At 39.5% G+C, this 17,104-nt stretch overlaps 1 protein-coding gene across 1 annotated transcript; it reads right to left on the reverse strand.

The window, feature by feature from the left end:
• Positions 1-1,863: 1,863 nt before the first annotated feature.
• On the reverse strand, positions 1,864-16,862 carry LOC121888121 (NACHT, LRR and PYD domains-containing protein 12-like). Its single transcript, XM_042399485.1, has 12 exons — positions 16,782-16,862; positions 15,781-15,900; positions 14,441-14,560; positions 13,820-14,034; positions 10,668-12,504; positions 8,457-8,630; positions 7,625-7,798; positions 6,201-6,374; positions 4,656-4,829; positions 4,406-4,579; positions 4,149-4,322; positions 1,864-3,107 (listed from the first exon to the last, which is right to left on the reverse strand). The coding sequence occupies exons 2-12, from the start codon at positions 15,879-15,881 to the stop codon at positions 3,098-3,100; spliced, it is 3,327 nt and encodes a 1,108-aa protein (XP_042255419.1). The 5' UTR covers positions 15,882-15,900; positions 16,782-16,862; the 3' UTR covers positions 1,864-3,097.
• Between the last annotated feature and the right edge of the window lie 242 nt (positions 16,863-17,104).

Consider the following 17,104-nt stretch of genomic DNA (forward strand, 5'->3'; position numbering starts at 1 on the left):
ACCGGCAGCTTTGCTATTTACTGAATTTTATTGCCTTTCAAAATACAGAACAGAATTTGTTTTTGGCAGTTTTTCATAAGCTTCAAGGAGACATTTTTCATTGAGTGAAAATTACTTTTTCCTTTTCTTTTTCCCGTCATGATTTCAATGTGCACATGTCACCAGCCTCAGGTCATCAGCTGGCAGCATTGTGTGTTCTGCATTTAGGCTGTGGGGGTGGGGGCCGCAGCCAGAAAGCTGAACCAGAATCAATTTTTGGAGAAACGCAACCCATAACGCTGCACAACCCTGCCATGAGGGAAGATAAAAAACATTACTAGGAGGAGGGAAGGACATTTCTTTTTGATTGATAAGGTTAAAAGTAAAGTTAGGCTTTGCTGTCTGATTTTAAAAAAGACGAGAGTAACAGAGAGAGAGAGAGGCTGAGAGTGGATGAGGAGAGCAAGCAGTGGTAGTGAGAAAGCTGGTGAATGAGAGGAAGAAAACTTTATTTTCTGATTGTTTCAAGGTGATTACAAATAAACACCCACACCCCGCACCTCTACACAACCCTGCGGAAGTGCCAAATACACATCATATGTGTACTATGGGAGTAAGGTAAAAAGAAAATAGAATTACTGTAGTTTAAAATGTTTTTTTCCATATGTTTTCATGTATGAAAAGACCCAAAATGAACACTGTCAGCGGACTATTGATTACTATAAGCAAATTATTTAAACAGCATTTGTGTGGGAATGATTCTGTCCTGAGCTTTTTGATCCATATAAGCGGTTGATCACTGTAACAGTGATCACTGTAAGTGGTTTCCACTGTCATGTTTAATGACTTGTGATTGGATTAGGAGAAATGTTGAGTTTGAAAAGTTGCACAATTATCAGTATTAACAAACTGTTACTGTTGGCTGAATAAATAGTTTGACAGAATGTTTGACCATGTGTTCAAATGTTGGATCAGGTGTTTGTACAGGTGGATGTATTATGGGGGAAGGACCCGAGGATGCATTTGTACTCTGATGATTTGATTTGCTGTCATATTTAAAGTTCAGAGGATAAAAACTTCCTCCAGAACATCAACAGAGTTCTGTGATCACAACAGTCATATGAACACTTTACAGACAAATGAACATTATCTGATCATATTGATAGTGAAACACTGGTGACACAGAGAACATGACACATCAAACCAGCATTAAAGATATTTAAGGTGGTAACAACTTTAATGTTTGATTTCTGACACAGTTGGTGGATTATAAATGACATTTATACTCACACATATGAACATGACTTTAAAAAATCATTTATGTACAAAACTCACAAAGACAGCTCATTCATTCTCTGTGCAGCAGTGACATCACAGTGTGATCACTCATTAAATGGTCAGCTCACTTGTTTGTAGTTGCAGGAAAGTTCACATGTTCTGAGAAAAGGAAGACAATTGGTAGATTGTAATTTAAGGGTCACAGTTTCCACATCTAAAGTTGTTTTTTATGTTAATTTTTAATGTTGCTGTCTCTGATTATAAGTTGTGTTGTGTCACAGGTCTGAACCCATCTTCTCTGAGTGTAGATTAGACACAAAACTGTGTGTTTCCATTCACCTGTTCATTTTCAATTTGAGCATATAAAATAAGTGGAGATGCGAGAAATTAAGAACAAAATGTAAATCTGTGTAAAAGAGTAAAAGTAGCTATGTAGATAAAAAGCAAATGTAAACAGAAGGAGTGAATAAATGATGACATGAATCATGTGACTTAAACGTCACTGGAGAGCTGAAAACATCAGAACTGTGTGGAGCGATGAGGAGACTGTAACCTTCCTCAAATAAATACATGAAACAATCAGAAATGTCACATTTCCATCATGTTTTCCATATGGTTCCATCATTTGAGCTTTGACCGATGTCATCTCGTTGTGTCCTCTTCTTCTGCAGTAGTTTAATGGCATCTACTGGAGAATTTGCGCCACCTGCTGTTTATCTGTTAATATTCACACAACAACAGTGAATTACACTTGTTGTATGTTTGATTCTCAGGTGATTGTCGATGCAGCAGCACCACCTGCTGTTCAAACCAACAAACTACCAGCTTCAGTTTGTAAATCACACATCAGACAGTCCTCAGTGTTCGTCAGTATGTGTGAGGCTTTGCTACAGTTAAAGGATGAAATATAAACATCCAACTAGGAATGCAAACAGCTGTATTTAATATTTAATTTCATGTGATTTAATCATTGATAAATTAACTGCTGAGAATTTGGGAAGATGAAACAAACTAAAACTTCAGTAAATTCAAACATTTTACACACAAATTTATTGAATCAATCACTTCTTAAAACTCGCTTTTATCAGAAAGTCTTTTCTTCTTACTGTCTATGTCCTGTTTAGGTCTTATTTTTCAATGTTTCTCGTTGTTTTACTGTTTTATTCTGCATTGCACTTTTAAATTATTTTTGTAATGTAATTATTATACTGTAATTATTTACTTGAGTTGATTGGTATGTTGTGACATAGTTGTTGCTAGGCAGTTGGTAGGATCAGTTGATAGGGTGTTTCAGGATGTTGTTACAGTGTTCATAATTAGTCTGTATGTCATTGCTAACGTGGTTGGTAGGATGTTATTTGGTGGCTCCTTTAGTGTCTGCAAAGATCTTCCATGGTTGCCATGGCTGCACCAGGTAGCAGCTAGGTTGTTGTCAGGAGGTTGCTATTGTGACTCTGGGTAGTTTTTAGGGTGTTGTGGTGTGGTAATGGTAGACAGAATAGTGATATGTTGATAGTGATATGCAGGTGAGAATTTTGTGTTAATTATTTGAATAAAGGGTAACAGAAATGGAATGAAAGAGTAGTTTTAGTCTAAATGAAAAACTGAAAGGAAAGAAGACACGATCTTAAGAAATAAGACACAAACTAAAGGATAAGGAGGGGGAAATCGAAAGAACGAACAAAAGAAATACCAGCAAAAAAAAACAAAGATATGGTACAAGAAGGGAAGAAATGACTGAAAAGAGAAAAGAAACAGTTCTGACATCTTTGATAAATATGAATTCAGATGTGAAGATGCAGCAGCTTGATGAATGACGTCCTCTCTCTACAGTCCGACATTATTTAAACCTGTGGGGATGAACACAATGGGTTAACTCAGTCATATGATCACAGCAAATGTCTGGATGATCTGACTGGATGACTGTTGTATTTATATCTCTCTTCCTGACCAAACGCCAGCAGTGGAAAAAGTGCTCCCACTACAGTAAAAGTACCAATACTGCAATGTAAAAATACATGTCAAACAAGTCAAAGTCCTGCATGAAAAATCCTACCACAGTAAAAGTACATAAGTATTATGAGCTTGATGTAGTTAAAGTATTGCAGTAAAAGTAGTGGTTTGGTCCCTCTGACTTATATATTAATATGTATGACATCATTAGATTATTAATAGTGAAGCATCAGTGTTAGAGCAGCATGTTACTGTTGTAGCTGCTGGAGGTGGAGCTAGTTTACACTGCTTTATATACAGTTAGCTGGTTTAGTCCAGTGGTTCCCAACCTAGGGGTCGGGCCCCTCCAAGGGGTCACCAGATAAATCTGAGGAGTTGTGAGATGATTAATGGGAGAGGAAAGAAGAAAAAACAAAATTCTGATACACAAATCTGTTTTCAGTTTTTGGACTTTTTCTCTAATCTTTGATTTTTGCTGAAATATTGGATCATTTGAACATTCATTCAGAAAGCATGTGAGAAGTTTAGAGGGAAAAATCACTATTTGGTGGTGCCATTAACAACTTAACAAATGTGACCCCGTCTACACACTGCTTTTTGTAAGACATCAAAAGCCAAAAAGGTTGGAAACCACTGGTTTCATCTTATACACTGTGTTGTATTAAAAGTTGGTTATATTATCCATTGTGTCAAATCTTCCTCTGAAAAGTAACTAAAGCTGTCAAATAAATGTAATGAAGTAGAAAGTACAGTATTTTCCTCTGAAATGTATTGGGGTGGAAGTATAAAGTAGCATCAAATGGAAATACTCAAGTAAAGTACAAGTACCTCAAAACTGTGCTTAACTACAGTAGTTGAGCAAATGTACTTAGTTACTTTCCACCACTGCCAAAAGTCTGTATCATAAACCAGAAAATGCTGGTCCAACCTCTACTGACCTCAGAATCTCCAGTCTACAGTTTGGACTCTCCAAAAGATCAGACAGCAGCTTCACTCCTGAATCCTGCATCTTGTTAAGGCTCAGCTCCAGCTCTCTCAGATGGGAGGGATTGGACTTTAGAGCTGATGCCAGAGATGAACAGCCTTTATCTGTAATCTGACAGTCCTTCAACCTGCAGAGAGCATGATTTTATCAAACCACAGCTGAATTTTAGACTCTTTACAGAGGAAGAGATTCTGTAAAGAAATTCTGTACCTCAATGTCTCCAGTCTACAGTGTGGACTCTCCAGTCCAACAGACAACAGCTTCACTCCTGAATCAGACAGCTTGTTGACACTCAGTTCCAGCTCTCTCAGATGGGAAGGGTTGGACTTCAGAGCAGAGGCCAGATGTGAGCAGCTGTCCTCTGTGATCAGACAGTCCTTCAACCTGCACAGAGGAAAATATTTTAACAAAGCAGATTGTTGTCAGATCCCAAACAGATAAAGCAAAATATATAATCTACCTTAGAGTCTCCAGCCTGCAGTGTGGACTCTCCAGTCCAGCCGACAGCAGCTTCACTCCTGAATCCCGCAGCTCATTTCCATGCAGGTCCAGCTCTCTCAGATTGGAGGGGTCAGAGCTCAGAGCTGAGGCCAGATGTGAGCAGCAGCTCTCTGGCAATGCACAGTGATTAAGTCTGTATTTTCAGGAAAAACAGTCAGGATACCTGTCACATATTTCTATTTTTGTGTCCCTGTTTCATAAGCTGATAGTCCTTATTTAGAGTATAAGTCCTAATAAATATGTGACATTTCTGTCATATCTAAGGCGAAGAGACAGCAGTGTCCCCAGTGTCAGACTGATCAATGTTGTATGTTTATTTGTTTCTGGTTTCTTTCCATTGTGATTTTATATTTTTGTTGAAACAGAGATAAATCTGCTAGGAAACTGTAGGAATACTTTTTGTGATACATGCAGAAGAGTGGTGTTGTGGTGGGAGTGGAGACTACCAGGTGCAAAATCAACAATGCCTGACTACTAATGGAGACTCAATAACCTGTGCAAAAAGACAGAACTCTTTATTTTAATTTTGCTCAAATTTATTATTTCTCTTTGTGGTTTGACTCAACTGAGCCGGATGGGATTTATTTCATTTTAGAAAGATGAAATTATTTAAGAGCTGAATTTATATATCAGAGCTGTGATGAACTGAACTTATCAGCAGCAGCAGCTGTCGAAGCTTTAGCTGTGTTAGAACAATAGTTTATTTGTATGTCAAGCTACAGTTCCTCTAATGGATAGTTGAAGCTGATTTCATTTAGTGACCATTTATACTATTATAAAGAAGACACTAAGCTTTTTGAGGAGTATATGTTGGGCTGAACTGCATGAAGGGTGACACAGACACAACTGACAGGTTTTATACAGACTATGGTTGAATTCAACTTCTGCTCAATGACTGATATACATTCACACATATTTTTTTCTATTTCTTTCTGTTTTAATGTTTTCTGTCTGGTTTCTGTCCAGATTATTTTCATAGTCTGACATCTGCAGTAAGAGTGATGTTTTATCTTATAAACTGATAAGGATAGGAAAGGAGCCATATTACTCAAATTACTCTTATTATTAATTTAATACCTCAATTGCCAATTCACTGCAACCACTGCTCAGGGCTGCATTAAGCCACTATGGTGCACTGTGGCAAAAAATAAGCCTTGGGCCCCAATTTTACCAACCCGAGTTTGTCTACCATTGTCAGAATTAATGATATTCTGATTGATAAATTTATTTGTTCATATTATGCCACATTCACAGTTCTGCAATCAGTGATTGCTGGTGTTCATATAAATGCATCCATCATGTAAAATTCATTTCACTCATGGACAGAGGTAAAAATACATATTTTGTAGATATTTAACATGTCCAGTTGGTCATATGATTACCAGTTACGTGTTGTACTGAAAATGAATCACTTTTATTCTGCAAAATAGAACAAGTAAAGCCAACAACTAAAGACACCTGATAAAGATATCAGATCTACAAGAAAAACAGTCAGTGAGCTGACCTCAGAGTCTTCAGTCTACAGTTTGGACTCTCCAGTCCGGCAGACAGCAGCTTCACTCCTGAATCCTGCAGCTCATTCATACTCAGATCCAGCTCTCTCAGATGGGAGGAGTTGGACTTCAGAGCTGAGGCCAGAGAAGCACAGCTGATCTCTGACAAACTGCACCGACTCAATCTGAATAAAGAATTAAATATTTAGTGAAATCAAATTCATAACCGATCTGTCTAATTTAATGGCATAGCATATCATTTCTTTGTCCTTATCACTGGATGGAGCCCTTGTGAACTCTGACATATTTATTGTGATTGTGTGTTTACTGACATCATGCCACCTGTTTCCATGGTAATGAATAAAAATTACTGTAACCCTCCTCAAAGTATTTTTCTCCACAGTTTCTTTAACAGTACTGATTTGCCCCTGCACATCACCTGTCTGGCATAAATTGCCAGACAGGTGATGTGCAGGGGCCGCTTCACATAGTGGGCATAACAACAGTTTCACAAAAATACTTTTGACTGGTATGTAATTTTAGTCTTCATTTAGCTCTTTGACCAATCCAATGCAAGTTATTCTAATGGACAATCCACATAGAAAGCATTTTTAGAAGCATTTTTGACATCCATCACTCACATGTCTCATGGAACAGATATATCCATATGCAGCATGCTCTCATGCGCACTCTGAATGAGAGGCACACAGACAGGGCCAGTAAAGAGACAGACAGGGCCAGTAAAGAGATTTTTAGATGGCCCACCAGCCCATCGATGTGGCAGCCCACTGGGATTTGTCCCAGTATTCCCAGTGGCCAGGACACCACTGCCAGGAGCTGCTGATGACAAACAGCTACCTCAGTGGACAGAGATGCTGAACAAAGGTTGGAGTCAGTGTGGATTGAATGGATAGAATGTGCTTACATGCTGCTCACTTCTCACTTTCTATGTGGATTCCTAGTAAGCCTAAAGCATTAGCCAACATACTCTGAGGGTGTTCAGCATGAACAGCATGACAACAGTCCTGCATTGAGATAGCACAGGAGGTTGTGTTGGTGGTGGCGTGTTGCTTCAGGTACAGATAATACATGAAATATGATCCAGGGAGCTGGATGGAGTAACAGATCTTTGAATTTGAAGGTTTACCAGACACCAAAACACTTCACAGAGGTTTATGATTCTCAGACAGGACTTTACAACTATTTTGTATTTCAGCATAGCAATCTTGAGGTAAACAGTAGAAATAGGTTCATAGTGTTACATTTCAGCAAACATTTTTGGTGTTGTTACCTCCACTCTGTTGCCAGAGTGCCCCCATTCAAATGAATGAGACTGCTGCATTTTTTCATGCAGCGCTAAAGAATGGTGAAGTCCAGACATTTGGACTCAGCCTTTGTGTAAACCAGCATCATGTGCATGCAGATGGTATCTGACCTCAGAGTCTCCAATCTCCATTGTGGACTTTCCAGTCCAGCAGACAGTAGCTTCACTCCTGAATCTTGCAGGTTGTTGGAGCTCAGCTCTAGCTTTCTCAGATGGGAGGGGTTGGACTTCAGAGCTGAGACCAGAGATGCACAGCTGATCTCTGTTAGTCCACAATTAGCAAGTCTGTAATTAAATGGATAAAATCTATATCAGAAATGATATGGTAAGAAAAAAAGTGATTTAAATTTACTGAATAGTATTCCCACCACCCTCTGCACACCACACATAAACATAAAATTTTAAACACAACACTTTTCTTTTTGTTCCCATTTTTACAAAATAACAAAAACAATCAGATAGATTAATTCTTTCAGATCTTGCACAAGAATGTGTTTACATTTCTGTCTGTGACTATTTCATCTGATGCAATGGTAACATGGCAACTGTGGCATATCAACATCTTTGCTATGATGAAGAGAATAAAAGGAATTTTTGCTTCACAGCATCAATATCCTGACAGATAATGCAATCAGTTCCCACCAATATCCAAGATGTTGAAGCAGGAAGAGGAATGAAACATGTTACAAACCACTGCCGACAAACTTATCAACCCTATACAGAGACGATGTCTCATGCTGTACGAGGCAAATGGTGGATATTCCAGAAACTGACTATTTTCTGGTGGTTTGGGGATCTGTTTGACAAGCTGAGGAACATTTGTAAACCATACTATGTGAAATGAAAATATGAATGTTTTATTGATCATTTTCAGGTTATGTATTGTTTTTAATTTTTGCTCAGTTTAAGATCTACAAGAGCAAAAGACAGTAAGTGAACTAACAAGAGAGTCTCCAGTCTACAGTGTGGACCCTCCAGTCCAGCAGACAGCAGCTTCACTCCTGAATCCTGCAACTTGCTTCCTGTGAGGTCCAGCTCTCTCAGATGGGAGGGGTTGGACTTCAGAGCTGAGGCCACAACCTCATAGTGAGTCTCTGATAGCCAACATTCAGGAAGTCTGGGAGGACAGAGTGAATGTTAAGTCACAAAATGAAAAATGACAATAGTTTGGGGTACAATGGGAAAAGATTGAAAACATGTTGTCATATTGAGAACTATTACAAGTAACCAACAAGAGAACAATACATGAACTGCTTGAACATAGTTTTGTAAAAGGACAATCATAACTAACGTATGTGTTTTATTTTACAGACCTGTTTGTACAGTTCTTGTTGACTAGTTTCCATAGCGTCTCTGTTACGTGTTGATGCTAATATTTGCCTGCTCTAACCTTCCTGCCTGTTTCTAAAGCCAGCAGAGCGACGCAACTAACAACCTGTACCATACACCACAGGCTGCTGCTATCCATCTCAAAAAAATAGAGGAAATAGTTAGCAATACAACACAATTAATATAGCAGGTATTGCTAATATGATAAATGATCACTGCACTCCATTTGGCCATGCCATTGTGCTGCTTGTTATGTAGCAGTGCGGGCAGGGAAACTTGAAACATGAGGTGGCTGATATGATGCTGATCATCAGCTGATAAACGATGGATGATTATCTGAGAAAAGGAGTGGTAGTGGTCCTTGTTATGGACAAGATATCACAGGATGAACCAGATATTTATCTGAATAATGTCCCACTTCTATCATTTCATACTAAACACCACAAAGTTCCTGCTTTTGAGCTGCACAAACTAAAATTTTAATATATTGTCCCAAAGAGCCCAGATATTCAATATTTTATGTTATTTCATTTAATTCAGTCATAATTTTACACAATCAAGGTCAAAACATGACATCATATGTTTGGATTCAGTGTTGCCAAACTATGTACAACATATTGGCTGTTTACAGTCTGCAGTTTCCATGCTTTACAACTCCATGTGTCATTAAAGTGTTGATTCAGGTCGATTCAGGTTGGCGCAAGCAGTACATGACATTATGTGTGCCAAATGTAAATGGAGTGGTAAAACTACGCCTGACCTGATAATCAAACTTTAAAGTGGAGACCTCTGTGGCAACATGTGTTTATCAAATGTTTATATTTAAATTCTTGTCTCGAACCCTATTGACACAGAGTAAATTCATGTTTCCTAGATGATTCCAGCTATCTGATCTAGAAAAAGCTTTGTGTAAATGCATCTGAAAAGCAATTGAGACAGACTAAAATCCGCTCAAACCACCTCTCAAATTTTCTTTTCCAATTCTGAAAACTGCTGCCAGAAACAGTGACAGTAGCTCCACAAAGTTGTATAATGATCAAGCGGGTAGCTCCCAGTCTGAAAAGTAAAGCCAATGCGGAAGTGCCTTCAACCTGCATTCTCTCTAATGGCCAGCAGGGGGCGACTCCTCTTGCTCCAAAAAGAAGTCAGATTGTATGGAAGTCTATGAGAAAATGACCCTACTTCTCACTTGATTTACTACCTCAGTAAACACTTTCCTAATGAGTTTATGGTGTCAATCGCTAGTTTCAAGTCTTCTCCAGTGCATCATGATGTTCATTTTCTAAATTATGGTTCCATTTAGAGTGAAATAGATGATAAAACAGCATAAACTTTAGGGAATAGCTACGCTGTAATTGACAAGTCACTACCAGTTGATTACGTAATGTAACCATGGCGTAACCCAAGATTCACAGAGTATAGCCATAGCTGCTGTTATTTCACAGTATGTTTTCAGTTTGGTCATTTTAGTCACCTAAAAAAGTCTTGTTCAGTGTAATAAAAGACCTTCTAAGGAGTCGGATGTTCAGTTTTTCTGGTGAGTATATTTTGTTTTAATGGTTTTTGGCCTGTTTTTTGCTAGCGGAAATTAGCATTAACATTAGCATTATCACTGTTAACCATAGATTGTAAATGCACCATGCCAATGAAGCTTGCAGCTAGCGCTATGATTAGCTCCACACTCTCATTCAAATACAGTCACTTCTGGCTCCTTAAATCAAACATGGCGATGGTCAAATCCAAGATGGCAATGATCAAATCGCTAAACTTGAGGCTTCAAAACAGTCTATGGTGTTGTTATAATGATGTTACAATCTGGACTTACCGAGCCTTCCTGCAGTTCCTCACAGCTGGAATCAGTCTGAGTCGACCCTCCACTGATGTGTTGTACTTGTCCAGATCCAACTCATCCAGAATCTCCTCTGACATCTGCAGCATGTAGGCCAGAGCTGAGCAGTGGATCTCAGAGAGTCTCTTATCTGATCTATTCCGTGACTCCAGGAACTCTTGGATCTCCTGATGTACTGAGCGGTCGTTCATCTCTATCAGACAGTGGAAGATGTTGATGCTTCTGTCAGGAGAGATAAACTTAGCCTGCTCCTCCTTCAGGTTGTTGATGATTCTCTGGATGATTTCTGGACTGTTCTCTGTCTGACCCAGCAGGTCTCCTAAGAGACTCTGGTTGGACTCCAGAGAGAGGCCATGAAGGAAGCGAACAAACAGGTCCAGGTGGCCATTTTTACTTTTGAGAGATTTCTCCATGGCTCCCATCAGGAAGTCATCTAGGGATGGGTAAGAGTTATCGTCCATGTCATCATCATAATCATTCAATGAATCATCATCATTATCATCCTCCAGGAAGTCCTCCAATACCTCTGTCTTCCTGTTGGTGTAACAGTGGTACATGTAGACTGCAGCCAGAAACTCCTGAACGCTCAGATGAACAAAGCAGTAGACTGTTTTCTGGAAGATCACACTCTCTCTTTTGAGGATCTCTGTACAAAATCCTGATAACACCGAGGCCTCTGTGACATCAAGACCACACTGCTCCAAGTCTTTTTGGTAGAAGATGATGTTTCCTTTCTCCAGATGTTCAAATGCCAGCCTCCCCAGCTTCAGAAGGACTTCCCTGTCAGCCTCTGTCAACTCCTGTGGACTCGTCTCATGTCCTTCATCATACTTGTGCTTCTTCCTCTTTGTCTGAACCAGCAGGAAGTGTAAATACATGTCAGTCAGGGTCTTGGGCAGCTCTCCTCTCTGGTCTGTAGTCAACATCTGCTCCAGAACTGCAGCAGTGATCCAGCAGAAGACTGGGATTTGACACATGATGTGGAGGCTCCTGGATGTCTTGATGTGTGAGATGATTCTGCTGGACAGCTCTTCATCACTGAATCTCCTCCTGAAGTACTCCTCCTTCTGGGTGTCAGTGAAGCCTCGTACTTCTGTTACCCTGTCAACACATGTAGGAGGGATCTGATTGGCTGCTGCAGGTCGGGAAGTTATCCAGATGTGAGCCAAGGGAAGCAGATTCCCCTCGATGAGGTTTGTCAACAGTACATTGACTGATGACTTCTGTGTGACATCAGACACGACCTTCCTGTGGTTGAAATCCAGTGAAAGTCTGCTTTCATCCAGGCCGTCAAAGATGAACAAAACTTTACAGTCATCGAGCTTCTCTGCTGTGACCTTCTGTAATGTTGGATGGAATTCATGGATCAGCATGAGAAGACTGTACTTCTCATCTTTGATCAAATTTAGCTCCCTGAATGAAAGCAGAATCACCAGACTGACATCTTGATTTTTAGAGCCCTCTGCCCAGTCCAGAGTGAACTTCTGTACTGAGAAGGTTTTTCCAACACCAGCGACACCATTTGTCAGAACGACTCTGATGTGTTTCTGGTGGTCAAGTAAGACTTTAAAGATGTTGTGACACTTGATTGGAGTGTCATGGAGGGTCTCCATCTTGGAAGCTGTCTCAAGCTGCCACACCTCATGTTGGGTATTAACGTCTTCACTCTGTCCCTCTGTGATGTAGAGCTCAGTGTAGATCTTGTTGAGGAGGGTTTCACTTCCTGCTTCATCAATTCCTTCAGTCACACATTCACATCTCCTCCTCAGACTGACCTTATGTTCATCTAAAACCTCCTGCAGACCACTTTCTCCTGAAAGAGAAGAAAAGTATGGATTTTTTTAACATCTATCAGTGTGTTTACATGAGCTTCCATAGCCAAGTTACTCAGAAGAAACCAGGTTATGACGGTTATGGGGAACATGTTAACGTGCACAGTGATCAGATGTGTTATTTTATCTGTATTAATGATAGAAGATGGTGTGTTGGTCCTGACTTTTCCTTACAGCAAGGATGTGTCTTAATTTAACAGTCAAATGTCCAGTGGTGGAAGCCAACTTATTCAGACCTTTAGGGGATACTTTAGCCCTATTTGCATTGGACTAGTATTACCTGAGGACCTCTAGTAATTTGTAATAATTTGGGGGCGGTTGTCTGTGATCTTAAGCCTGTGCAAAACTGCCATGTATGTAATTTGTAAAGCAAAAAATTCCACCACAAATTACCTACCATATTTTGCTTAACACAGAGGTTATGTGATAATATTAGTCCTGTGCAAATCGGCATTTCATGATTTGGGGTCTTTTCTTTTTTTAGCAAGGTTTTTTGTTTTCTCTGCGTCTATTTTATGCCTCTTTCCCGGATGAGAATTATGGAGACTGTGATGGAAATTATAAAGGAAAGTTCTGACAACATTTTGGGTGCAAATTCAGGAGGCTACATAGCATGGAGACCCATTCACAGAAAGGGCAAACTCAAATCCATCAGAAGAGCGAAATCTTGAAAGATGATGAGATGGATGACATGCATGGCAGTATGCAATAAGGAACATTTTTCTATCCGTCAGCAGGCTCAATACAAACATTTTTAGTGCTAAATCAATCATATACAGGGGGATAATGTCAGTAAATTTGAGTAAAATACAGATTTTGCTTATTCCGTGTGAATGCATCACACAAAACTCAGGTGCGGGGGTAATTTCTAAATCACGAGGTCCCAAGGTAATACTAGTACTGCGTGACCAGTTCCAGTTTGACTTTGGATCAAATTATTTTAAAAACAAGGATGCATCGTTCTGTATAATGATCTCCACATTTGTACTGCCACTCAACTTTCCCTATCTACAGTCTTTTGTTAAGCACATGTTATGCATATACATGGCAGAGAAATCTACCTGAAGAAACCAGATTTCTCTAATCCCTAACCAGATTACAGTAACGGTTACTTAAATGCATGTAAACACACTGAATGCTGTTGAATCTTACACTGGGAATCATTTACATTACTGAAAAAAAACAATGTCTGAAAGAATGTTTTCTTTATAATAATTTAAATGTTGAAGCTGATGTATTTTACAAAAATGTCCTGTTTTTCGATATGAGGATCAGGAGACAGATCTTCAGTCTTACTTTTTACAGTGCTGGTCTGACTGTCTGTCTGCGGTCCAGGTCCTGTTCTGGATCTTTCTGCACACTGGGGACAGGAGGAGTCTCCTGATGAAGCAGACTGGTCCCAGTATGAGACGATACACAGTCTGCAGAACCAGTGTCCACAGCTGGTAGGGACTGGATCCTTCAGGACGTCCTGACACAAAGAACAGCAGGACAGCTGCTCCTCCTGAATCCTTCAAATATTATAGAGAGAGATGTGGATTTACAGTCTGGTTACCTCCGCCTCAGCTCAGATGGCTGATTATCATGATTGATAGGTAGGAAGGCAGAGCTAAGGGTGCATTCCAACCTATAGTTCTTTTATAGTTCCTGCTGAGCAGCAGGGAACCTTTCTTTGTTGCACTTAAATACCTACTTAAACCTTTCAGATTGTAACTTGTTGTAAATCTTTACTGCTACTTTGACTTCAGATGTGTAAATGTTTTTGGTGAATTCAAACATGGTTCTTTTAGTGTTTTGTAGCAGAAATACCATCATAATTTCTGAGTACAAAAACAGATTAAGATCGGTTATGGTTAATGGGTAATTACACTAAATTATCTTTGATTACATGAGTTTATGGTAGACACAGTCTCTTACTTTGTGTCTGAGGGTCCAGGTTCATTACTGAAGAATGGAGGCTCTTCTTTAGAATAGTCACTCTTCATAGAAAGACAACTGGATGCTGGAGACTCTGCTCTCTGTCTGTGGTGCTGACCTCTGGAAACAGCAAAAAGTTTTATTCACATTATATAAATACTGTAAAATGATCAAAAGGACAAAGTGTCACAGCCTGGCTCATTGGCTGCGACAAAATATGGGAGACCAGACGAGTTTTGCAACTTTGCAAGTGTTTATTTACAGAAATAACACATAAGAACGGAAAAACGTGGAAGTCAAGAATCAGTAGTGTAGGCATGTGTGGATGTGTGTGTGTGCATGTTGTCAAACAAAAAAACAAAACAGCCGTGCTGTGCCGCGCTCGGAGTGGAAGAGGTGAGATGAAGAAGGAGAGAGAAACTCTGTAGAAGGGTTATTTACAGTCGCGACCACACCGGGCCCAGGTGTGTGATTGAGTGTTGAGTGTTCGACAGCGCTCTCCATCACCATCATCAAAACACCAAATGAGGGAATATCTTTTAGAAGAATGATGTTCCTCAGCCTTGGCATTGATTCTCAATTGGGTTGAGATCTGGTGACTGTGAAGGTCATAGCATATGATTCACATCATTTTCATACTCATCAAACCATTCAGTGACCCCTCGTGTCCTGTGAACTGGGGCATTGTCATCCTGGAAGAGACCACTCCCATCAAGATAGAAATGTTTCATGAGAAGATAAAGGTGATCACTCAGAACAACTTTGTATTGATTAGCAGTGACTCTTTCCTCTAAGGGGACAAGTGGACCCAAATGATGCCGGCAAAATGCCCCCAACAGCATAACAGAGCCACCAGATCTCAGACATGGACCAGTTGTTCCTTTAATTTGCCACCTGTAGATGTAAGGTTGAAGTAGTTCAGAGCCAAATCCTATTTGCACTCTTCATCTCTCCCCTTTTGTACAATTGTCCTGTGGGAGAGATTGGTGTCATTTTTTTGGCCTATTAATTTTCATAATCCATCCTACTTACTCATAATTTATTGTGTGTATTTTTTGTTGCCAACAATGTTATAATGTCTGACTGAAGTCTATTTATCTCTGTCAGAATAAACGGAGATCATCTCCAAAAACTCCAAAGAGATCCCAGTACCATGAAATCTTCCAGCACAACATGTGCAACACGCATCTGAGCATTAATTTGGCAGCACTTTATGAACTGGGTCTTAGTAAATAAAACTCTGACAGTTATTTAGTTAAATCTCCCAACAAAGTTTTAATGAGAAACAGAAACTTTATTTACAAGAATGTTTGACTTCATCACCATCAGTAGAGACTTACTTTGCGTCTGAGGGTTCATGACTGAAGAATGGAGGTGAATCTTTGGACCAGTGACTCTTCACAGACAGACGGCTGTCCTCTTCTTCAGCACAGTCACTCATCTCCTGCACTTCACTCCGTCTGAGTTTCATTATTAACACAAACACACACTGAGAATCAGTTTCATCTCTAAAACCTTTCAAGCTGCTTCTTTATTCACTTCAATGCTGACAGGTTTGAAGGAGTGGCTGAGACCAATCAGATCAGAGAGGAAACTCATAACTGGAAAAACCAGTCAGTATAATATGCAAAAAATCCCCTATTTGAAACATTACAAAATATTATTTGATCATTTCAAACAAGAAAATCTGCCAATGGGGTCAAAAAAACCAACTTAATAAGTTTTCTTGAAACCAGCATAAAAATCCATCCACTATCAAACACTAACCTTAAAACTTGTTTTAGATTACAGCCTGTTTGGCTTCATATATGAGATGAACTGTCAGAAATTCAAGTTGAAGAAGCTTGAACCTTGATTATTTGTCTCTAAAGTCGCCTCGGTTTATGAGCTGTGGAGTTTTAACCAGCAGCTTCCAGACTGAGCTTTAACTTGGCTCAGTGTAGGAATTCATATCTTCAAACTCTTTAGCTGTGGTCTGATTTTTGAAATAAGCAAAGCATCTTATTTTCTCATAATAGAGATAAATCCACTTTTCAGACTTGTTACCTGTCAGCTTGAGCAGAAAAATGACTGAATATGTCAGTTACCTTAAAACAAGTCTATGGGTCTCTGTCTTTGATCAGAAAATATAAGGTTTAATCATCCTAAAATAAGATATTATAACTTTCTTGAATCTCGTGTTTTGCATTGTAGGAGACATGATGCAACACAGTGATGGCGTCACAATGATAAAACATCGAATATTAACAGTGACTCTGGTGGATTTTCTCTCAGATTGTTCATTTTAAAGTGAAACAAATAAAATGAAATGAGATAAAACTACAGCGGAATGAAGACTGACCTGCCTCCCGCTCTCTGTTTACTGGAAATGACGTCTTCTTCTGTGTGTTTCCGCTGTTTCTGTGGAGTCAGAGCTGTTTGAGGGCAGGCTGGGAGGAGTTTGTGGTTTCAGGAACAACATTTGAAAGGGAAGAGTAACAGAAGAAAGGAGAGAGACCAGAATCCAGCAGGGGCGGAGCTACAATGCTGAAGCAATGCTGAGGAGAGAAGGGAGGGGGAGAGGACATCACATACGTCATGAAACTCGTTCATAATGTTCTGTTTTATTCAGTTTCAACAGGACTCAGAAGTCTGAAACAACAGGCTTGTATATTTGATCATTTC

Source organism: Thunnus maccoyii, chromosome 21, assembly GCF_910596095.1.
Source record: "Thunnus maccoyii chromosome 21, fThuMac1.1, whole genome shotgun sequence".
NCBI classification, from domain to species: Eukaryota; Metazoa; Chordata; class Actinopteri; order Scombriformes; family Scombridae; genus Thunnus; species Thunnus maccoyii.